Genomic DNA, 25789 nt, shown 5'->3' with positions numbered 1-25789 from the left:
GTGTTTTTATATCTTACACATTTAACCCTTTAAACCCCATCGCAAAATCCTTGGTGTCAAAGAACACTGCTTAATGTGTCCACACTACAAAGAGTAAAAGAAACAGATCCAATGTTGAAATTAATGAGATAATGAAGTGATGATTGAGTTAATTATGAACAGCTGCTGTTAACAAACACAATCACTGAATGAAAGATGAACAAGAACCGAATAAAAGAGAAAACAAGCAGAAACTCAACTTACAGACTTAGAAGAGACTCAAGACTTACTCAGATTTCCTAAGATCTCACAAGAAGAGCATCAAACAACTCCACAAACAGCATTACCATCATCACTTATTACAAACCAGTTAGATTTTATTTTATATGTACATTAGCTCTTACTGAGAAGTAAATTATAAGGTGTGGTTTCCTGGACAGGGATTATCTTAAACCAGGAATAGTTTAATTAGGAAATATAACAAGTTTTAACAAACATGCCTAACTAAAAACATTACTTCTGTGCATTTTCAGGCAAAACAAAGGGCACTGATGTATTTTAAGATATGTCAGTGCAAGTTGTTTTGAGTTTGGACAGCTCTAGTCTATAGTCTAATCTCTAAATAATAGTTACCATTCTCGTGATCAGCGGTTGCTTTAGTAGGACTCTTGATCCTTGGGTTGGCCCTTTGCTGTTATATTTATTCATGCCTTTTCAATGTGATTTGAAAGACATTGAATATGGCAAAAAAGTATAAATAAAGTATTATCACTGACTAATGACCAGTATGGTGTTAGTGTCATGAGTTAAAAGTAATTTACTGACTTCATACAGAAGCTCGTAAGTGGTTAGATGATACAAAACTCCTTGTAGTAGTCTTATAGTGTGACAGAAACTGAGTGTTGAGGTAGCCAGAGGAATCTTAAAAACATTAGGATTAAATAAAAAAAAACACAAGCAAAATTCATACACAGACATCAAGAATCAGGCTATGAATCTCAACAATGGTGACTATCAAATGAAAAGCTTCATGCTGCAATGCATGCTGGGTATCAGCATAGTAAAAACTCATTAATGACTCCCAGCATGCATTGCAGCATGAATAAATTATGTAGATGAACTGTTTTCCCATTTTCTTTTGTCACCATAGTTGAGAATCATAGGCTGATTCTTGATGTCTGTGTGTGTCAGCTGAGGGCTAGGGTTTCACGTTCACCAAAGTCCATATGTATACACTTCTGTCAAGATATCAAATTACTGTAATAATAATAGTTGTAATGATTCTGTTTCAAATATGTAAATACTTAGTCATAAACATCCCTAAGTACTTTTAATTGTTATGATTAAGCTTCGTAAGGCTGGTAAGACAAACTACTAATCAATAATCAGACACCCAACCTCACGAGACTCTATCATCTTTAGGTTTTCTTTGCCATAACAAACATGCATCTTAAAGACAGAGTTATAGCAACCAGACTGACAACCAAGTCAAGAGCCCAACTAATGAAAACAGTGATCACCATAATGGTGACTTTAAAGAAAATGCTTGTAAAGTCTAGTAAAGCCCTGTTTGTTCTCAGTAAGAACTTTTGTAGATGTATAACAGAAATAAAGTCAAAGTAGTTTCTAAGTGAAGATGGTAATGGTGTTTGTGTAAATGTTTAATTCTCATCTGGTGATATGGAGAGGTTTAATGTTTTGTGTTATTTTTAGTTGATGTTCATCTAAGTCTTTGTGTCTGTAAGTGTTTCTGCTCATCTCTTCTCTTTTTTTGTTTATGTTTTCTTTAGTGATTTTTTTAGCAGCAGGTGTCCATCATTAATGCTTCAGTTTCTGAACTCATTGACTTGATTTCAGGTGGATCATTAGGAAACTAATGTAGGGAATAGTGAACGAGGGTGTATGGTGTGATTTGCGACGCAGTCTTAAACGGTGGACTCTCAGGGCTGTAAATTCACATTATTCTGAGAACTGTTTTTTTACAGAATGCAGAATTTAACAGTATACTTCTGTTTTTGTTAAAAAACAGAATTATACTGTTAAATTTGGCTGTTTTTTAACAGCAATTTTTTACAGTGTACTTACGCTTTGATTGCCAACAAAACACAGACATTTGATGCAGTTTCACTTAAACTTCCTGTTCTTTCTGTGTTTTTGAAGCTTTGATTGTGTTTATAGTGGGCAATATAACATGTGTTCATGTTTCACGTGAAAAAACGTGGTATTTTTCAGACAATTTACTTATCTGTATAGCGCTGTTTTCACTGTCCTCAAAACGGGCTGATGTCTTCCTTGTTCTTTGAAGTCCCTCCTTCAGAAATACGTAACGAGTTCTGATTGTGTAGTTTGTTTAGTGTGTTGTGATTTGACAGCAGCTTAGCTTAGCAGAGCCGTTTGAGCCAAAGCTGGTGACTGACGTATTCCTGTGGAGTTTAGTCAACAAACTGTTTTACTGACGTCATTAAAGCAGGAAATAGAGGGCTATAGTCCAAACCGGCCGTTCGCTGTAGGCTTTAAAAGAGGAATTCTATTAAAGAAAATATATCACCTGGCAGTGAACTTTGAGCTTTATCATTTTACAGGTATTATTTATGGAATTATAGCAACATTACACACTAACTAGGGTTTCGAAAGGCTAAGTAGATCGTAAAAACGATCGTAAAAATCATCTTAGAATTACGGGCCGTTTCCCAAAAGCTTCGTAGCTTAAGTAGCACTTGAAAATCATCGTAGATCTACGAGTGCTCTGGAGTAATCGTTCATTCATAAGTGCATCGTAAGACAGCAGTGTAACAAGGTCACCTGCAGGACAACCAGCATATTGCACTCCAGCAATGACGATAATGTAATGTTTTAAATGTAGGCTATATTTATTTTTTGGGGGTTTTCTTTGTTTATTAGTTTAAATTACTTTAATATAATATATTTAAAATTTAAACGAGAAATAAAATTTAATTGACTAAACATAAATTAATAAAGAAGGAAAACATATTTGGTACAATTTTGGTAAAAGTTGGTACTAGCAAACTGATAAATGGTTCCTACCAATTGCTGCTATAATTCATCTAGGTTACAGTAAAAAAAAAATGTTTTGAAGGGTATGGCATCTGATTAAAGAAACCAAATACATATTTACGGTATAATGCAATAATCCCAAATAATAAATACAACATATTACAAATAATAATAATAATTTAAACTATAAAATAAAATGCATAAGGCATTTTGCAGTGGGACGAGTCCTAACTAAATACGGAAAGGAATATTTCATTATGAACAATTTTAAAACATTTAAAAGGTCATTGAACAATAATAAAAAATATTATAAAAAATATTAGTGCACATCGGCGAAAGATCATTAGCCTAAACAAGCTTCTACTACAAATTCGAGTCATTCTATTGGTGATATTTCAGCACTTGACAAATGGATAGCGACTCGTAAGTAGCACTTAAAACCCAGCTGCGAGCGATCGTTTCACGTGCATCTTTGGGAAACGCACGTAAATGAAAAACGAATGTTCGTTAAGTAGCTCGTAGAAAGCGCTCTTAAGTGCTAAGTTTAATCATTATCGGGAAACCCAGCCCGGGTTGTTTTATCAGTGGGACTGCTCCATTTCAGTGAAATCCAGTATTAAACAACACACCCCTTAAAAAAAATAACTGCAGTACACTGAAGTACAACTACAGTGAACCTGCAGTAAAAAAGTAGTACAACTGCAGTAAAATAAAAAAATACATCTGTAGGTTTGCAATTTTTGTATTATTATTGCAGGGGCAGTTGTAGCCTAGTGATTAGTGTCGAATTGTAGTACTTTAAATGTGCTTTAAATGTTTCAAATTTGGGAAGCTGAAAAAGCTTGATTTTCCCCTTACAAACAACAACATGCAGTGTAGTCGCAGAAGTTTTTATTGAATGCATCTGATGCATCTGCATATGATTGTTGGCACCCCACGCAGCCCCCTTGTGACTTTCCTTTCAGTTTATTTGCTGTCATTTGTTGTGTACAATGGAATGGCAGCTTTAAAGTAACCACGCTGATTGTAAATCAGACAAAGATGCCTGGTGGGCCAGATAAAGATGATTTACTGGCCACATTTGGTCAAAGGTTGCCAGTTTTCTCCTAAAATCTATTCAAAAAGCTGCTGAGAGCGACTTTCACTAAGGAATTGGCGGGGTTGACCTCTTTGCTATGGATGATGTCATCAAACTTACTAATTATGGCCACAGTGATTGACTGATAGGCTATGGGTCTCTATAAATGATTTAATCATAGGTATGTTGTAAAAGTAGTAGCATGATGCCATATTCAAAAAAAGATTTTGAAATAAAAATTCATTTTTTAAAGGGACAGTAAGTAGGGTTTTAAGTGTTTTATTAATCAAAATCAATGTCTTTATTCATAAATATGTCCTTGTTGGTCTCAAATGACCTCTGGCAATGATCTGACTTTTCTTTGTAAGCTTAGAATTTATTCTCTTTACTTACATTGAACGGGTAAGTCTGAGGAGGCTTCCATATCGTTCCACCGTATTGATAAACTATAATAGCTGAGGGGGACAAAAAGCACTAGCCTACCAACGGGTTATCATTCAGAACACGTCAACCAGCTGAAACGGACAAGGAGATCAGTGATTACATAATGGCTACCGTAGTTGCAACACACATTTGGAAAGGGGAGGAGCTAGTAAGCACTGTTCGTTTGAATGCAAACTACAATTTTTACCACTAGATGGGGGTAAATCCTACTTATTGCCCCTTTAAATAAAGATTGTAAAATCCCAGCCAGCAATGACATGTGGGGCCCAGATGGGTTAAGTACGGGTTCCATGGTTACTGTGTGGGAATGGGCTTTGGCTGGGTGAAATCAGCGGGTCCCATGTAGGTCTTGTAGTATGAGTCCCACATAGGAAGCCCATATGAGCTGATTACATGTGCCGAGTGGGCATTTTTAATTTCACCCTTGGGTCCTTTGCACCATGACCTCGAGCCAAACACCCCCCCCCCCCCCAGAAGCTTTTTTCACCTGGGTCAAACATTGGGAGAGTTAGTGTAAGTACACCAGAAGTTTATGAATACTTCTCTCTTCTGCTAGCTGCTCTCTTCTGCTAGCTGCTGCTGTTGCTGCTGCTACCTGCAGTTAGACGAGCGCTTAGGGCCGTCCACAAATTACTTCACCGAAAATAGATACAACAAAAATATTTATTAATTTAATGATTAAATAAGGTAATGTCTCCAAACTTACCTCAATTATTACTTGTCTCCTGCTAGTTATACTACACCACTTACTTAAAAAAGTTAAATTCAAAAATATTTTTGTTGCATCTCTTTTCTGTGTTTTAATTTGTAGACGTCCCTAAGCACTCGTCTTACACCAGCAACAACAAGAGCAGAGAGTAGAAGCCAGCAGGCAAGTGTTATTTACGTAAACTTCTGGTGTACTTACAAACTTTCCAATACATTGTCTTATGAGTGCATAACCTATTTGTACTACTGTAGAAGTTTGGTATCATTTAGGGCATTATTAGTGGGGAAACTTACGAGATACAAACGTTGGTCCATTAGCCCCTTCACTAAGCTATTCAGCTGATAACGCTACTTTACGCTAACTCTCCCAATGTTTGACCCAGGTCAAAAAAGCTTCTTGGGGGGGTGTTTGGCTCGAAGTCATGGTGCAAACCCTATGGTGAAATAACTCCATACCATCACTTGAATGTATTTTTTTGAAAGATGTTTTTTTTTCAGAGATTAAAAAAATATATATAATTATAATTATAATATATTTTTTATTTATTTATTGGTATGTTGTGACATTTAAATTGTTTTTTAAAGATTATGTTTGTTGTTCAATTTAACAATATATTTCTTTCATTAAAGCGTCAAATGTCGAGTGTGTATTTATCTTGGACTTATATTCATTCTTCGTTTTTCTTAGATTGTTTCCTTAAACCATTTGGCATGGTTGGTCTTAGATGGCCTTGCATGAATTGCCCAGTTAGGACCCACATAAGATCCTTAAAGAGCCCACTTTAAGCCCATAGGGGCATTCACGGTTGAATCCTTGTGCAAGCCCACTTAAAAACCCTTTTAGGCAGGTGAAGTCCAAATGGGTCTAACATGAATTACCAAGTTAAGACCTACATAAGACCCTTACAGGTCCCACTTAAAACCCATCTGGGCATCCACAGCTGGATCCCGGGTGCAAGCCCATTTTAAACGCCCTTTAAGCAGGTGGGGCCCCAGTGGGTCTGGCATGAATTTCCCAGTTAGGACCCACATAAGAATCTTACAGAGCCCGTTTAAAGCCCTTCTGAGTAACCATGGTTGGATCATGAACAGGTCATACTTTTAGTACGACTGGGCTTCCAGGGCTTGCCCCAATGTGGATCCCGAGTGCAAGCCCACAATGGGGCCCACATTTGCCACCTATGAAGCCCTCATCTGGGCCCCACTTGTCATTGCTGGCTGGGATGCAGTTAATAATTGAACAGTAAATGTAAATCAAATTTATACCCTCATACATGTCTGCATTTTATAAGAAATATTGGATATGCCTTATTTTTAAAAGGTGCTACAGAAAGTTCTTTACAGCAATTCAATAAAATAACATTTTGGTTCACATAAGAGTATTATACATTATATTGATAATTGAGTCAAATACCTGTTGGAAAAGGGAGAGGTTTTTTATTTGAGTGAGCTTGCAACATTTTGGTTTACGTCTTTTCATTAACATTCTAACACATGCCCAGTGATCATTTTCAACTATTCTGTCATGATAGCACAATGTAAGAGTTAGACATGGATTGAATAATAATAAAGTTGTCTTGTTTTTCAGGAGGTGATGTTAGACTGGTCAATAGTAGTATTGCCTGCTCTGGTAGAGTTGAGGTCTTTCATAATGGCAGTTGGGGAACTGTGTGTGATGACTCTTGGGACATTAATGATGCTGCAGTGGTGTGCAGACAGGTGGGATGTGGAAAAGCTCTTAGTGCAAAGAGTGGGGCTTCTTTTGGTCAGGGGAGTGACAAGATCTGGTTGGATAATGTTGCATGTTCTGGAAGTGAAAGCAGCCTAAAACAGTGCAATCACAATGGACTTGGATCACATGACTGTAAACACAATGAAGATGCTGGTGTTATGTGTTCAGGTATGAGAATATTCATCCATTTATTCCAATAATTTTGTAGCCTAGAAATCTAGACGCACCCTAGCGGCCGCAAAATATATTTGCTGCCAGGGTTTAGTCTAGGCACTCACAATACACTTAACAGCTCCAAAAACCAAAATTTGGTCAGGCCAATCACATCGTGTGTAGCGTCTGTGGGGCGGGCTTAACATGATGACGACAGAGCTGCAATGGTTCCTACTTGAAAACTTCGTTCTTCGTTGCTCTGATTGGTCATAGCGCTATCCTATTGCGTGCAGAGGCATTTTGAGGGACAACCTTATATCCCGCCCCTTGCATTGAGCCGTTTGTGTGAAGAGTTGCCAGACCTTACATCTTGATGTAGGTCTGGCTAACCAGGCTAATAATTTTGTATTCTACTCCCTGGATCGCCCAATAAAACAAACTGTCTTTATTTTAAAAAGTTTTTAAATCAGTAGGGTAATTTTGTAGTATATACTTTATGATTCTCAGTATAATTCTAGAATATTGATTATATTTAATGAGCAAACAAATACAGATAGCCAATGATATACATTTTAAGCGTATCACACACATCATGTAAATTTCCTTTTATGTCATATCAGGAGGGTTAAGATTGGTCAGTGGCTCTGATTCCTGCTGTGGAAGAGTGGAGATCCTTCACAATGGCCAGTGGGGAACTGTGTGTGATGACGACTGGGACATAACAGATGCTGATGTTGTGTGCAAACAATTAAACTGTGGCAGAGCCATCAGCGCCCCTAAAAGAGATCACTTTGGCCAGGGAAGTGGAGCGATCTGGCTGGATAATGTTGGATGCTCTGGGAATGAGAATACCCTTACACAGTGCTCACACAGAGGTCTGGGACAACATGACTGTAATCATGGTAAAGACAGTGGTGTTGTGTGTACAGGTAAGACAGATCATTTGGGAAATGGGAGAGACTGAAGATAGATGCCACTATTTTGTTCTCCAGCAAATATTTATCAGAGTTAAGTACTATTTCACCTCAAACATAGACCTTACAAGAAAGCTTTTGAACATTCAACCACAATTATTGTTCACATTTTGCTTAGACATAATTTTTCTCATAGTTACTGAAACTTTGCCTTTGTCAACATTGCCCTTCCCCTAGTATACTTTATCAGTGTGGAAATAAACATTACAAATTCTTTATTTGCCCTCTTCATTCTAAACATAAACTTATATTTTGCAGGTAATCTGCAGATGCCCACCCTTTCCATAATCTCTCCACATTCAGTTGTGTCTCCTGGAGAAAACATTCAGTTTAAATGCACAACACCTAATCCAAGATGGCGGGAAAATGCTGAATTCCACCTGTTCAGAAGATCATCCACAATATCCTCTCAAACAAGTGTATCTAGTGTGACTTTCAGTCTGACTGTAGACATCTCACATCAGGATCACTACAGCTGTGGTTACTCTTACAGGAATGACACCATCAAGTCTTCCAGGAGTAACACTATTAAAATCACTGTAGGTGAGTGTGTTCACAATGAATTACTTTTCTGTGTTCAATTACATTTTCATTATATTTATTCGTTTGGTACTTGGCAGATGCTTTTATCACAAAATTTCTCACTGTGCAGTTCAATTCTAATTCTAATTTTTATTTTCCCTGGGGAGCAAACCCATGACATTTGTACTACTAACGCAATGTTCTACCATTGAGCTATACAGGAGCACTCTTGCTCTTGTCACAGCCAATTGTAAATCATAGATTAGTTCAAAATTGTCAACATGTGTTCCTCTTGTTTTCTAGTGAACCTGCAGAAGCCCAATATTTCTCTCAGTGGATTGTTTGACTTTGGTCCTCAGGGTTCAGTGATCACCAGAGGTCACAGCTTCACTATTACTTGTTCATCGGAATCTCAGTATTCTGGAGGCTTCTTCTCTCTGTTCAGTGGATCAAACATCACCAGTAGTAAACCAGCTGTCAATCACTCAGCCGTCTTCATCTTTCCTGAGGCAGATTATTCACATGAGGGAAACTACAGTTGTGTTTATGAAGTGATTGTCTCCTCACGTAGCTTTCATTCAGATGCGTCTGACCTACTGATCATCACTGTCAGAGGTGAGTTATGGATGTTTGAACATTGTGAAACTTAAGCTTTCCTTTTAACGCATAAAATGTAATCCAAGTGACAAAATGTTTTTGATTACTTTATAATTTCTGCTGCATTGTGCTAGTAGACCCCCCCCCCCCCCCACACACACACACACACACACTGTGCAATCTCACTGGTCAAATCCTGCAATGTGTTTTGATTGGCTAAGATATTCTTTCTCTAAGACACATTTCATTCTATTGGAAATTTGTTGCATTTTGCCTGATAAAGTTTAAGCACAAGATGGTTTCTGGTAAAAAAAAGAATAACTTGAAAACATCTCTCTTTCAGCCTCTTTGCTTCCTGTCATTGGTGCTGTTGTGTCAGCTGTACTTCTCATCTTCTCTGCTCTTGTTATCGTCTTCATAGTGAAGAGAAGACAAAAGCAGAACAATAAGGAGATTCATAAAAAGTGCTTCTTTAAGAAAGGTGATAATGTGTTGCATCTTGTAAATGAAGCAATATGATTTTTTACCAACTTTCCAATGCCAGTGTGTTTCTTGAAAATACATTTTTATAATTCTGCAATGTCCGTAGGTGAGGGTAATACATATGAAGGTGCATCTCGTGACACAAAAAATGAAGAGGATGATGATGACGTCTATCAAAATATGGATCCTGATAAGAAAGACAATGTGAGCAGTGATGATGACTCTGAACAGGACTATATTAATGTGGATCCAGATAATTTAAAACAGGATTGTATGAATGCAGACACAGATGATTCTGAAGAGGATTATGTTAATGTTGATATAACAGAAAACAGAAGTACGGTAGACAGTAAATGTGATGATGACCTCTATGAAAGTTTTATGGATAATGAGTAAACCTAAAATAAGTAAATTTACCTTAGAGCAGAGGTGCCCAGACTATAGGGCCCGCGAGCCAAAGCTGGCCTGTAATGACCTTTAATTTGGCCCATCATGCCACATGCGATAAGGAAAAAGGATAAACATCATTGACGCAGATGTTCATTTCTAATTAAACATTTTAGCATGTAACATTTTTTGTTTTATTTGTACATTACAAAAATGTAAGTTGAAATTAAATTCAAGTAATTAAAGGGAGTACATTTTTTTATGTACATGCAAATGTACAGTTAATCAAATGTGAATAAATGTGAGTTAAATATGAGTGTTACAGCAAAGGGTCTGAATACTTATGACCATTTGATATTTCAGTTTTTCTTTTATAAATTTGCTAAAATTTCTACATGTCTGTTTTTCTGTCAAGATGGGGTGCTGAGTGTACATTAATGAGAAATAAAATGAACTTTTTTGATTTTAGCAAATGGCTGCAATGAAACAAAGAGTGAAAAATGTAGAGGGGTCTGAATACTTTCCGTACCCCCTGTACTTTCGGCCCACAAAACTTTTGAGTTTTGGTCCTTAGGAAAAAGTTTGAGCACCCCTGCTTTAGAGACAGCAATATTTATCAAAGACTGGTGGGCTAAATGATAATGATGTGGTTTTGTGTATCCTGTCAAACACATGAACTGTGTCCCATCACTGTTGTTTTGGGGTCTCTTGATGTTACTGTTTCTGGTTACACTGTAAAAGCTTTGTTTCTTTTTCTTTCTGTTTTCATAACTTTCAAAATTTTAAAACAATAATAAGATAAAGATTTAAACTTGTTTAACTGTTTATGAAATGCTAAATTATGTTTTGCCATCAGAATTATTTAAATTTTCTGTCCTGATGTTTTTGTGTATTCATAAAGTGTGAAGATGGGTGGTCAGTTTTCTTGTTTAAGGCTGAGGAAGAACTACAATCTGATACATGTTAAAACTTTTTTAAAAGGTTAATATTTTAACAGGCTCTGATTTTTAACTGCAACATTCATTACCAATGCAAACAGCCAACCAAAATGTTGAGAAAATATTAATTTGTAGAGAGGTCTTAAGTAACAGCATCTGTCTGTTAGCTCACTAAAAACATTGTGTCTTAAGTTGTACTATACGATGAAGAGCCATCACAATTGTGAAAACACCCACAGGCCAGGGACAGAGAAGTGGGTTCAGTAAGTGGTTGTGGCAGGATCATGGACAAATGCATTTTTACCATCTTCAGCAGCATTTCTTTTTAAGGCAACAACGATAAACTTCATACTGTATGTTCAGTTCAGTCCGAAAGAGAACAAACGGATCATTCTGAGATCTCTTCTTACATTGATATTGGGTAAATTACATTTTCAAACTGACTTTACAATTCACCTTTTTTGTAGTCCGTAAAAAAATGTATACAAATATAAACACAAACAATTTTAACTTAAACATGACTGAGGGAGCAGCTGGTTAACACATCTTAGAAACTTGTGCTTGTGATAGAAGTTGATTATATATGAGAAATAATACTCACACATAGTAGAAATAAAAAAGGAGAAGTGTTTTTCTCCAGATCACTAAATGTTTGTCTTGATCTCATATTCAAAACCTTTTACTATTTATAACCTTTTTCCTCTTTTCATTATAAATGTTATATTTCACCTAAACAGCTGCTTTAAAGGAATAGTCTACCCTTTTGCCATATTAAACTAAAGCAATAAACCCCAAGAAGCAGTGGGTTACCAGTGCATTTTATAACAGCTAAGGGGCGTTGTTAGGCACGACGCGAAGCGGAGTGCCTAAAACCCCCTTAGCTGTTATAAAATGCACTGTAACCCCACTGCTTTGACGGGGTTTATTGCGTTTATAAAACGGTTACTTATGCATAATGTTAGAGGGATTTTATAAAATAAAACACAAATAAGTTGTAATTACATTAGTAGAAATATTACTCTTCCGCCAAACAAAGTAGTTCCTCAGAATCAATTGTGACTGAAACAGAGCCCAGTTCCCAACCAACAGAGATGCAGCAAAGACACAATGAAAATATGATTTAAGACTGTGGTGTTTATTTTATAAATCACCATAGTAGTTGTATGGGGACGGCACTCGTCAAACTTTTATGACCCCCTCCCCCACCCGGTGACAGTTGCTGTCTGACAGGTCGTTTTTATGACCCCTTTGACAGATGGCGTTTTATGACCCCTTGACAGATGGTGTTTTATGACCCCATGACAGATGGTGTTTTGACAGGTTATGTTTTATGACCCTTAACAGATGGTTTTATGACAGTTTGTGTTTTATGACTCCTTAACAGATGGTGTTTTGACAGTTTGTGTTTTTATGACTTGTTTGACAGGGGGCGGGACCATCAATCAAAATCTGTACAAGTTGTCAACTTTAGACAGAAAGTATTTAATGGTTTTATGGCCGGTCATTTAGAGTGATTGTTTTTCCTGAGTGTATTTTATGTCAAGCCTATGCTGATATGTTTAATGACGGCTCGTGTGTGACAGCTCGTGTTTCGACATTTGATGTCAGCTCTCACCCTTCCTCCCTCCTTACTCACAAGACCTGCATTCTTTCACAGGGGTGCGTGTTGTAAACCGATTAAAGATTTCAAAAACTCAATGTTGGTAAAACAATCCCCCATTACGGTGTCAAAAAGTAAATGTTTATTTTAGATTTAGACAAATCATGAACAATGCTACGATTAAAACTTTTGATTGTAACATCACAAGTTATTTAATTAAATATTCCGTATATGGGTATAGTTTAAGCAATGATCTGAGCCAATACTACAATCTTTAGACGATAGTCTAAACTAAATAAATTTTTAAACGGTTCAGGAATTCCGTGAATCTTTTCATAACCTGCACTATAGTTTCACGCGTATTAAAGATCCGGCGGTGCCTGACAAAGCGCCGGGTGAGTGTTCATATCTGCCATTTTAAAATAATGTTAATAAATGTAATTCTGTCCACTATGGCAAAATAGGATTTTATTTTAGATTTAGTGGAATCTTTAACCAAGTCTCTGATTAAGACATGTGTATACGTGCACAGATGGTGACAGAGAAACTTATATATGACGTTAATAATCTTTTAAATGTTTTTAAGACGTATTCACCCCATTTTGGGGTTTTATTTTTAATTAAAGGCTTCTTAAAACATGTGTGAATATGTGTATATTATACAAAGAGTCTTATATTGTCTGCTCTGACAAAAATAAAGTATTTTTTTAGGTTTAGGGGAATTGACTGCGTGTGTCTTATAAATACAACTTGATAATACGTTTGTTTTGTAAAGAGACTTCTTTAAAGTCACGCAAGAATAAAATATTTTAGTTGTAACTGGTTAAACTTAAAGCCGATATTTTCTATCGAACTAGTCTATTTTCTGTTCAGACACAAAGTTTTCTGATGCTGATATTATGTCAGTGTGTGTTTGTGTGGGGGTCGTGTGATGTAATCTTTGAAAGTTTATGACCGAACCTTTATTGGGGAGCGACAAGAGATCTCCCGGAATCAGTTTGGATGGAGCAGAGCTGTTATACTCAAGTCTATTGGTATGTATGTGTTTCGCTATGTTCGTTCCAGTATTTTGTATGATTTATTTAAAAACTAAAAATTCGATCTCTGGTATTGCAGCGAAATTGTCTAAACTGGTATTAACTATTCCTGGTAAATCGCGGAGAAGAGTGGCCTGAACAAAAAAGTCAGACCGAGACTAGAACCTCCCGCAGCGTAACACGGAAATCTTGGAACAAAAGAGACGCCGACTGGCTCGTGTTGTCCGGTGTGTTTTTATTTAATCCTGTTACAATAGATTTAAACAAACTGGTTTGGTTTAATATTTTCTAATAACATGTGTTATCTGTTTTAAAGGTTTGGATATCAGAGGCAAAGCGAACGTTGTGTGTACTATTGCAAAATATATAGCGGATCTCCACGGTACGTTTATCTTGCATAAGAAAATTGTTTTATTTAGATATTTGTCCTAATAACTTGTTTTTATCTGTTTACAGGTTAGGATACAGACCACAACACTTTGGACGTATCTTTAAAAAAGATTAAAATCAGAGACTTTTTGGATTTGTCTGGGGACATTTTAAACATTTTGTGGCAAATTGGATTTAAAACATTTCAGATACTGGATACCTAGTTTGATTTGTCCACAGAGCTTGTTTAAGACGTTTTCACCGCATTTTAGGGTTTATTTTTAATTAAAGGCTTCTTAAAACATGTGTGAAAATGTGTATATTATACAATGAGTCTTATATTGTCTGCTCTGACATAAATAAATTTTTATATTAGATTTTAGATCAATTGACTGTGTGTGTTTTATGTCAAGCGTATGCTGTTATGTTTAATGACGGCTCGTGTGACAGCTTGTGTTTAGGCATTTGATGTCAGATATCACCCTTCCTCCCTCCTTTCGCACAAGACCTGCATTCTTTCACAGGGGTGCGTGTTGTAAAGCGATTAAAGATTTCTAAAACTCAATGTTGGTAAAACAATCCCCCATTACGGTGTCAAAAAAGTAAAATGTTTATTTTAGATTTAGACAAATCATGAACAATGCTACGATTAAAACATTTGTTTGTAACATCACAAATTATTTAATGAAATATTCCGTATACGTGTATAGTTTAAGCAATGATCTGAGCCATAACCTTCGGAGCCGGCAATACTATAATCTTTAGACGAAAGTCTAAACTAAATAAAATTTTAAACGATTCATGAGTTCCGTGAATCTTTTCATGACCTGCTCTATAGATTCACACGTATTAAAGATCCGACGGTGCCTGACAAAGCGCCGGGTGAGTGTTCATATATGCCGTTTTAAAATAACCTTAATAAATGTAATTCTGTCCACTATGACAAAATAGGATTTTATTTTAGATTTAGGGGAGTTTTTAACCAAGTCTCTGACTAAGACATGTGTATACGTGCACAGATGGTGACAGAGAAACTTATATATGACGTTAATAAACTTTTAAATGTTTTTAAGACGTATTCACCCCATTTTGGGGTTTTATTTTTAATTAAAGGCTTCTTAAAACATGTGTTAATATGTGTATATTATACAAAGAGTCTTATAGTGTCTGCTCTGACAAAAATAAATTATTATTTTAGATTTTAGGACAAATGACTGCGTCTATCTTATAAATACAACTTGATATATACGTTTGTTTTGTCAATAGACTTCTTTAAAGTCACGCAAGAATAAAATATTTTAGTTGTAACTGGTTAAACTTAAATGTACTATTATCTATTTAACTATAAGCTATATTTTCTGAGCAGATATTTTTATGTTTCTGATGCTGGTCTTATAACAGTGTGTGGGAGATGATGGCTGTTCACAGCAGGTGGCGGGTTGTAAACTAGGGTCTTTTTAAAACTGTAGTGGTAAAAAATGTAATAGCACATTGACAAAAATAAAGCATTTGGTTGTAACAAATTATTTAATGAAATATTCAGTATGTGTATAGCGATGAACGGTGTCAAAATCACCGGGGTCCCAACAATACTATAGTCTTTAGACTAAAGGGTATTTATTTTAATATAAATAAAATCTTAATCTTTTCGTGCACAATATTCTGATCACGCCATTAGATTGTGTACCAGCGTTTACAATAGAGAACATACGCGGATGAGTGTTCATATACACCGTTAAGAAACTTTTTTTAAACGATTAAAGACATTTTCAAATCATCTTATGGGGTTTGTTTTAAATTAATGACATCTTAAAACCAACAGGGAATATGTGTTTATTACACAATAAAATGTAATTCTGGCCGCTCTGACAAAATAAGGGTTTAATTTTAGATTTAGTGAATTCTTTAATCAAGGCTCTGATTAAAACACATGAATGCGCGAACCACAGTTGCCAGAGAACGTACGCTGAGGCGCTCTTATGGCGTTAAGAACCTTTTTATTGTTTAAGACATTTTGACCCCATTTCCTGGTTTTGTGTCCGCTGTGGATCCCAACCTCTATGTGTTTATTATACAACAAATGCAATTCTGTCAGCATTTCTAATTTAGAACGCCTTTGATTTAAACATGAGGGTTTTAAAATGAAACGGCCATGTGACTTTTATGACAAAAGCTATTCGATCTTAATTTTTTTGTTTTAACATCCAAAAGTTTTATACACAGTCCATAATTAAACAACTAGGTGTGTATGAGTAAGATTATATCTAATGTCACACGAGCAGCACCAAATCGCGCATGTGTCTGTGTGTGTGTGTGTGTGTGTGTGTGTGTGTGCATCCAGGCTGTTTATGTGTGGGCGTGTTTATGAGACTGTGTCTTTGCAAGGTGTGTGTGCGTGTGTGTGTGTGTGTGTGTGTGTGTGTGTGTGTGTGTGTGTGTTTGCATGGGGGTCTATGATGTCTCTGTTTGTTACTAAAGTTTTGATATTAAGTCTGTGTCCTCATTGACAATAAGTAAGGGTTTTTAGATGTAGGCTTTATTACACAGATACTGATTAAATCATGTTATGCATTATTTGCGATTTAAAGAAACTTAAAAGGTTTAAGACATTTTATCTCACATTGTGGTGTTGTTTTTTAATTAATGTAACCTTAAAACCCTCTGTTATCCATTTAGGGAACAATAAAATGTTAGCAAATATTATTTATCAAAGTTGACGATGTTATAAGCCAGGATGTCACTAACGTGACAACAAACATTTATTTAAAGACAAAACATTTTAACAAAATTGCCATGGCTTACAAAGACACACTAGACTTAATAATAAAAATAAAAATATACTATTCGAACATCCTAACATGGTATTAGGTTAGATTAGGTTTTAAGGTCAATCAGCGTCTTTAGCTTTACAACTTACAGCACAAAACCCCCAATGACAGGATTTTTATGAAGTGGAGCAGACCCTTGGTATGCCTGTGGGGTTAGGTACAACTAAGGTCAACATCTATCAGTGCATAATAAGCAAACATGAAATTATATTTTAACTATGGTTTGTTAATGATGTTGCTAGGTTCGCGTATTTTTTCTGAAACAAACTTTTCTTTTCAAACTTAGTTAGGATACACACGTTTGTCGCCTCAAACACCTGATCAAAGTTTTTCTTCGTTAGCGACAACTAATGTCTGAGATTTTGTAAATTCATCAGATGTTTCTTACTTGTGTATTTTCTTAAACAAACTTTTTCTTTTCAATCTTAGACAGTCTTCATACGTTTGTCTTTCGATAAGTTGTTCATAGTTTTTCTTCGCTAGTGACAACTCATGTATGAGATTTGTAAATTTCATCATATGTTCTTACATGTGTATTTTCTGAAACAAATTTATGCTTTTCAAACTCAGGTAGTCATCATACTTTTGTCTCTACATACATTTGTTCAAAGTTTCTTGTAGCTAGTGTCAACTGATGTCTGAGATTTTGTAAATTCAACAGATGGTCTTACGTGTGTATTTCTTAAACAAACATGTTGCTGTTCAAACTTAGGCAGTGTTCATACGTTTGTCTTTTCATAAGTTGTTCATAGTTTTTATTTGTTAGCGTCAACTAATGACAGAGATTTTGTAAACTCATCAGATTCAAACAAAACTCATTCATTTCTGTAGTTTATGTAACACCTTGTCAAACTCTTAAAGGTAGTACTATCTGTTTAAAACAACAATGCAAAGTATTTTAGATTTACTTGATAAATCTTTTACATCAAAACAAACTAGGATAGCAATATGTTTGAATCTGTAACAGGTGATACCACCAATAGCGTGTTGTACATAACAAAGTCTGTAAAATAATAAAGATTGATTAGGTTTTTATTTAGTAAACCTTTTAACACAAAGTGTAGAGTCTTTTGTATGTAACAACAAAGATGCGATGAAACAACGCAAAACAAGAGAGGATGCGTTTGTTAAAACACATATAAATTAAGATGCATACATCTACAAATGGGGCAATGTTTGAAATAGTTTGGCCGTATAGCCTCTAAATTCGGGACCAATAGATTAAAGACATTGCCCCATTTGTAGATGTATGCATCTTAATTTATATGTGTTTTAACAAACGCATCCTCTCTTGTTTTGCGTTGTTTCATCGCATCTTTGTTGTTACATACAAAAGACTCTACACTTTGTGTTAAAAGGTTTACTAAATAAAAACCTAATCAATCTTTATTATTTTACAGACTTTGTTATGTACAACACGCTATTGGTGGTATCACCTGTTACAGATTCAAACATATTGCTATCCTAGTTTGTTTTGATGTAAAAGATTTATCAAGTAAATCTAAAATACTTTGCATTGTTGTTTTAAACAGATAGTACTACCTTTAAGAGTTTGACAAGGTGTTACATAAACTACAGAAATGAATGAGTTTTGTTTGAATCTGATGAGTTTACAAAATCTCTGTCATTAGTTGACGCTAACAAATAAAAACTATGAACAACTTATGAAAAGACAAACGTATGAACACTGCCTAAGTTTGAACAGCAACATGTTTGTTTAAGAAATACACACGTAAGACCATCTGTTGAATTTACAAAATCTCAGACATCAGTTGACACTAGCTACAAGAAACTTTGAACAAATGTATGTAGAGACAAAAGTATGATGACTACCTGAGTTTGAAAAGCATAAATTTGTTTCAGAAAATACACATGTAAGAACATATGATGAAATTTACAAATCTCATACATGAGTTGACACTAGCGAAGAAAAACTATGAACAACTTATCGAAAGACAAACGTATGAAGACTGTCTAAGATTGAAAAGAAAAAGTTTGTTTAAGAAAATACACAAGTAAGAAACATCTGATGAATTTACAAAATCTCAGACATTAGTTGTCGCTAGCGAAGAAAAACTTTGATCAGGTGTTTGAGGCGACAAACGTGTGTATCCTAACTAAGTTTGAAAAGAAAAGTTTGTTTCAGAAAAAATACGCGAACCTAGCAACATCATTAACAAACCATAGTTAAAATATAATTTCATGTTTGCTTATTATGCACTGATAGATGTTGACCTTAGTTGTACCTAACCCCACAGGCATACCAAGGGTCTGCTCCACTTCATAAAAATCCTGTCATTGGGGGTTTTGTGCTGTAAGTTGTAAAGCTAAAGACGCTGATTGACCTTAAAACCTAATCTAACCTAATACCATGTTAGGATGTTCGAATAGTATATTTTTATTTTTATTATTAAGTCTAGTGTGTCTCTGTAAGCCATGGCAATTTTGTTAAAATGTTTTGTCTTTAAATAAATGTTTGTTGTCACGTTAGTGACATCCTGGCTTATAACATCGTCAACTTTGATAAATAATATTTGCTAACATTTTATTGTTCCCTAAATGGATAACAGAGGGTTTTAAGGTTACATTAATTAAAAAACAACACCACAATGTGAGATAAAATGTCTTAAACCTTTTAAGTTTCTTTAAATCGCAAATAATGCATAACATGATTTAATCAGTATCTGTGTAATAAAGCCTACATCTAAAAACCCTTACTTATTGTCAATGAGGACACAGACTTAATATCAAAACTTTAGTAACAAACAGAGACATCATAGACCCCCATGCAAACACACACACACACACACACACACACACACACACACACACGCACACACACCTTGCAAAGACACAGTCTCATAAACACGCCCACACATAAACAGCCTGGATGCACACACACACACACACTCAGACACATGCGCGATTTGGTGCTGCTCGTGTGACATTAGATATAATCTTACTCATACACACCTAGTTGTTTAATTATGGACTGTGTATAAAACTTTTGGATGTTAAAACAAAAAAAATTAAGATCGAATAGCTTTTGTCATAAAAGTCACATGGCCGTTTCATTTTAAAACCCTCATGTTTAAATCAAAGGCGTTCTAAATTAGAAATGCTGACAGAATTGCATTTGTTGTATAATAAACACATAGAGGTTGGGATCCACAGCGGACACAAAACCAGGAAATGGGGTCAAAATGTCTTAAACAATAAAAAGGTTCTTAACGCCATAAGAGCGCCTCAGCGTACGTTCTCTGGCAACTGTGGTTCGCGCATTCATGTGTTTTAATCAGAGCCTTGATTAAAGAATTCACTAAATCTAAAATTAAACCCTTATTTTGTCAGAGCGGCCAGAATTACATTTTATTGTGTAATAAACACATATTCCCTGTTGGTTTTAAGATGTCATTAATTTAAAACAAACCCCATAAGATGATTTGAAAATGTCTTTAATCGTTTAAAAAAAGTTTCTTAACGGTGTATATGAACACTCATCCGCGTATGTTCTCTATTGTAAACGCTGGTACACAATCTAATGGCGTGATCAGAATATTGTGCACTAAAAGATTAAGATTTTATTTATATTAAAATAAATACCCTTTAGTCTAAAGACTATAGTATTGTTGGGACCCCGGTGATTTTGACACCGTTCATCGCTATACACATACTGAATATTTCATTAAATAATTTGTTACAACCAAATGCTTTATTTTTGTCAATGTGCTATTACATTTTTTACCACTACAGTTTTAAAAAGACCCTAGTTTACAACCCGCCACCTGCTGTGAACAGCCATCATCTCCCACACACTGTTATAAGACCAGCATCAGAAACATAAAAATATCTGCTCAGAAAATATAGCTTATAGTTAAATAGATAATAGTACATTTAAGTTTAACCAGTTACAACTAAAATATTTTATTCTTGCGTGACTTTAAAGAAGTCTATTGACAAAACAAACGTATATATCAAGTTGTATTTATAAGATAGACGCAGTCATTTGTCCTAAAATCTAAAATAATAATTTATTTTTGTCAGAGCAGACACTATAAGACTCTTTGTATAATATACACATATTAACACATGTTTTAAGAAGCCTTTAATTAAAAATAAAACCCCAAAATGGGGTGAATACGTCTTAAAAACATTTAAAAGTTTATTAACGTCATATATAAGTTTCTCTGTCACCATCTGTGCACGTATACACATGTCTTAGTCAGAGACTTGGTTAAAGACTCCCCTAAATCTAAAATAAAATCCTATTTTGTCATAGTGGACAGAATTACATTTATTAAGGTTATTTTAAAACGGCATATATGAACACTCACCCGGCGCTTTGTCAGGCACCGTCGGATCTTTAATACGTGTGAATCTATAGAGCAGGTCATGAAAAGATTCACGGAACTCATGAATCGTTTAAAATTTTATTTAGTTTAGACTTTCGTCTAAAGATTATAGTATTGCCGGCTCCGAAGGTTATGGCTCAGATCATTGCTTAAACTATACACGTATACGGAATATTTCATTAAATAACTTGTGATGTTACAAACAAATGTTTTAATCGTAGCATTGTTCATGATTTGTCTAAATCTAAAATAAACATTTTACTTTTTTGACACCGTAATGGGGGATTGTTTTACCAACATTGAGTTTTAGAAATCTTTAATCGCTTTACAACACGCACCCCTGTGAAAGAATGCAGGTCTTGTGCGAAAGGAGGGAGGAAGGGTGATATCTGACATCAAATGCCTAAACACAAGCTGTCACACGAGCCGTCATTAAACATAACAGCATACGCTTGACATAAAACACACGCAGTCAATTGATCTAAAATCTAATATAAAAATTTATTTATGTCAGAGCAGACAATATAAGACTCATTGTATAATATACACATTTTCACACATGTTTTAAGAAGCCTTTAATTAAAAATAAACCCTAAAATGCGGTGAAAACGTCTTAAACAAGCTCTGTGGACAAATCAAACTAGGTATCCAGTATCCGAAATGTTTTAAATCCAATTTGCCACAAAATGTTTAAAATGTCCCCAGACAAATCCAAAAAGTCTCTGATTTTAATCTTTTTTAAAGATACGTCCAAAGTGTTGTGGTCTGTATCCTAACCTGTAAACAGATAAAAACAAGTTATTAGGACAAATATCTAAATAAAACAATTTTCTTATGCAAGATAAACGTACCGTGGAGATCCGCTATATATTTTGCAATAGTACACACAACGTTCGCTTTGCCTCTGATATCCAAACCTTTAAAACAGATAACACATGTTATTAGAAAATATTAAACCAAACCAGTTTGTTTAAATCTATTGTAACAGGATTAAATAAAAACACACCGGACAACACGAGCCAGTCGGCGTCTCTTTTGTTCCAAGATTTCCGTGTTACGCTGCGGGAGGTTCTAGTCTCGGTCTGACTTTTTTGTTCAGGCCACTCTTCTCCGCGATTTACCAGGAATAGTTAATACCAGTTTAGACAATTTCGCTGCAATACCAGAGATCGAATTTTTAGTTTTTAAATAAATCATACAAAATACTGGAACGAACATAGCGAAACACATACATACCAATAGACTTGAGTATAACAGCTCTGCTCCATCCAAACTGATTCCGGGAGATCTCTTGTCGCTCCCCAATAAAGGTTCGGTCATAAACTTTCAAAGATTACATCACACGACCCCCACACAAACACACACTGACATAATATCAGCATCAGAAAACTTTGTGTCTGAACAGAAAATAGACTAGTTCGATAGAAAATATCGGCTTTAAGTTTAACCAGTTACAACTAAAATATTTTATTCTTGCGTGACTTTAAAGAAGTCTCTTTACAAAACAAACGTATTATCAAGTTGTATTTATAAGACACACGCAGTCAATTCCCCTAAACCTAAAAAAATACTTTATTTTTGTCAGAGCAGACAATATAAGACTCTTTGTATAATATACACATATTCACACATGTTTTAAGAAGCCTTTAATTAAAAATAAAACCCCAAAATGGGGTGAATACGTCTTAAAAACATTTAAAAGATTATTAACGTCATATATAAGTTTCTCTGTCACCATCTGTGCACGTATACACATGTCTTAATCAGAGACTTGGTTAAAGATTCCACTAAATCTAAAATAAAATCCTATTTTGCCATAGTGGACAGAATTACATTTATTAACATTATTTTAAAATGGCAGATATGAACACTCACCCGGCGCTTTGTCAGGCACCGCCGGATCTTTAATACGCGTGAAACTATAGTGCAGGTTATGAAAAGATTCACGGAATTCCTGAACCGTTTAAAAATTTATTTAGTTTAGACTATCGTCTAAAGATTGTAGTATTGGCTCAGATCATTGCTTAAACTATACCCATATACGGAATATTTAATTAAATAACTTGTGATGTTACAATCAAAAGTTTTAATCGTAGCATTGTTCATGATTTGTCTAAATCTAAAATAAACATTTACTTTTTGACACCGTAATGGGGGATTGTTTTACCAACATTGAGTTTTTGAAATCTTTAATCGCTTTACAACACGCACCCCTGTGAAAGAATGCAGGTCTTGTGAGTAAGGAGGGAGGAAGGGTGAGAGCTGACATCAAATGTCGAAACACGAGCTGTCACACACGAGCCGTCATTAAACATATCAGCATAGGCTTGACATAAAATACACTCAGGAAAAACAATCACTCTAAATGACCGGCCATAAAACCATTAAATACTTTCTGTCTAAAGTTGACAACTTGTACAGATTTTGATTGATGGTCCCGCCCCCTGTCAAACAAGTCATAAAAACACAAACTGTCAAAACACCATCTGTTAAGGAGTCATAAAACACAAACTGTCATAAAACCATCTGTTAAGGGTCATAAAACATAACCTGTCAAAACACCATCTGTCATGGGGTCATAAAACACCATCTGTCAAGGGGTCATAAAACGCCATCTGTCAAAGGGGTCATAAAAACGACCTGTCAGACAGCAACTGTCACCGGGTGGGGGAGGGGGTCATAAAAGTTTGACGAGTGCCGTCCCCATACAACTACTCACCATTCATCTAATTTATACATTAACATTTATATTGTGCAACTGTTGAAGTGATGATCAAATATGCTTGGAAGCATGCTGAACTCTTTCCCCGTCAGCGTTTTTTTTTTAATAAGTTGCCACCCAGTTTTAGTTTAATGCCTTGCGAGAAAATTATCTTCTTTAAATAAACATAAAATAGCAAATGAAAGAACAGACCATCCGCTTTCAAACAAAAACAAACAAAAAAACTTTCATCCTACCTTTTGTTTCATCCATTTGTTCTCTTATCACCTCTCAAATTTTCAGCTAAAAGCGGAGATATTTCCATTTTTGTGAAGAACTTAAGAGATCAGATTCAAAGCCATCAAAACTTACACGCTGTGTTTTTCAGTGTTGAGTGAATGCTTCAGTGTTTAAGTTGGGTAAGATCGCCACCCAGTGGATAATAGCGGACGTATGAACTTGAGTTATAAACTTCTCAGACAACGTTTTCTCTTTATCGACGAGATGACTCAACAACATTTATTGACATTAATTTGGATATCGCCATTAATTGTGCAATTGTAGACAAATTTAAAATATGATTATAGACTGTGGTGTTTATTTTCTTAAATCAGTACGCAGCAACAGTGGCGCAGTGATACTCATGTAATGTGGTCTGAACTGTGAGGTTACCGGTGTATTTTATCACGGCTTAGAACGCGTTTCAACCAATCAGAATGAAGAACCAGAACTGCCCGTTTTATAATATGTTATTACCTCAACTTAGACCTCTTTTTTCAATGCGTGCACTGTACAGCGCGTCGTGAATGTGTTAGCATTTAGCCGAGCCCCATTCATTCCTATGGTACCAAACAGGGAAGCCACCAAACACTTCTGTGTTTTCCCTATTTAAAGACTGTTACATGAGGAGATATACCAGTAAGTATGGTGCCACAAAATAAAACTTTTTTTGGTACCATAGGAATGAATGGGGCAAGGCTAAATGCTAACACATTCATAATGCGCTGTACAGTGCACGCATTGAAAAAAGATAGGTATGTATTAATTCATCTAGGTTGAGGTAATAACATAGTTTAATATGGCAAAAGAGTAGACTATTCCTTTAAGAGTCGATTTACAATCTGGTGAGTAAAAATTTTAAATGTTAAATACCTTTAATTAAATATGGGTTAGATAATTACAAACTGTTGTAAATTGTTTTAGTCAGTTGTTACAAAACTGTGTTGATGATTAAGACAAGCATGAAAACTTCATCTATTCTTTATCCAACTTGAATTTGTTTATATTCCAGTTGTGGAATATTTGTACTGTGTTTTACCATTTTAACCTTTAAACTGAATTTATTCCATACATCAGGTCATCTGTTAAAATTGGTCAATGGCTCTGATTTCTGCTGTGGAAGAGTGGAGATCTTTTACAATGGCACATGGGGAACTGTGTGTGATCTTGGCTGGGACAAACAATTAAACTGTGGCAGAGCCATCAGCACCCCTCACAGCGCAGCATTCGGTCAAGGAAGTGGAGAGATCTGGCTGGATGGTGTTGAATGCTTTGGAAATGAAAACCTCAAACAGTGCTTACATAGAGATAAACATAATTGTGGTCATAATCAAGAAGCTGATGTTGTTTGCACAGGTATCTGCAGATACCCACCCTTACCATTATCTCTCATTCAGCTGTCTCTCCTGGAGAAAACATTCAGTTCAGATGCACAACACCTAATCCAAGATGTCAGGAAAATGCTGAATTCAACCTGTTCAGAAGATCATCCACAATATCCTCTCAAACAAGTGTATCTAGTGTGACTTTCAATCTGACTGTAGATGTCTCACATCAGGATCAGTATAGCTGTGGTTACTCTTACAGTAATGACATGTTCAGGTCTTCCAGGA

At 35.4% G+C, this 25789-nt stretch overlaps 1 protein-coding gene and 2 long non-coding RNA genes across 3 annotated transcripts in view; 2 read left to right on the top strand and 1 right to left on the bottom strand.

Moving 5' to 3' along the window:
- The window catches only part of LOC135767276 (uncharacterized), a 29589-nt gene extending 18602 nt beyond the window's left edge, over positions 1-10987 (top strand). Inside the window, exons 4-9 of the mRNA XM_065276927.1 lie at positions 6813-7124; positions 7730-8038; positions 8342-8626; positions 8909-9220; positions 9546-9683; positions 9792-10987. Of these exons, the coding sequence (XP_065132999.1) occupies positions 6813-7124; positions 7730-8038; positions 8342-8626; positions 8909-9220; positions 9546-9683; positions 9792-10081 (1646 nt within the window). The 3' untranslated portion in view covers positions 10082-10987. The remainder of the gene's footprint in view (positions 1-6812; positions 7125-7729; positions 8039-8341; positions 8627-8908; positions 9221-9545; positions 9684-9791) is intronic.
- A 1274-nt stretch (positions 10988-12261) lies between these two features.
- LOC135767390 (uncharacterized) lies at positions 12262-14398 on the top strand. Its single transcript, XR_012336360.1, has 5 exons — positions 12262-12330; positions 12437-13644; positions 13727-13874; positions 13964-14029; positions 14104-14398. It is a non-coding gene; the product is annotated as an uncharacterized lncRNA (long non-coding RNA).
- A 7280-nt stretch (positions 14399-21678) lies between these two features.
- LOC135767382 (uncharacterized) lies at positions 21679-23827 on the bottom strand. The gene is made up of 4 exons (XR_010542012.2): positions 22433-23827; positions 22203-22350; positions 22048-22113; positions 21679-21973 (listed from the first exon to the last, which is right to left on the bottom strand). It is a non-coding gene; the product is annotated as an uncharacterized lncRNA (long non-coding RNA).
- Between the last annotated feature and the right edge of the window lie 1962 nt (positions 23828-25789).

Source organism: Paramisgurnus dabryanus, chromosome 3 (genome assembly GCF_030506205.2).
Source record: "Paramisgurnus dabryanus chromosome 3, PD_genome_1.1, whole genome shotgun sequence".
Classification (NCBI taxonomy): domain Eukaryota; kingdom Metazoa; phylum Chordata; class Actinopteri; order Cypriniformes; family Cobitidae; genus Paramisgurnus; species Paramisgurnus dabryanus.
The sequence above is the reverse complement of the archived record's forward strand: the minus strand, read 5'-3'. Positions and strand labels throughout refer to the sequence as shown.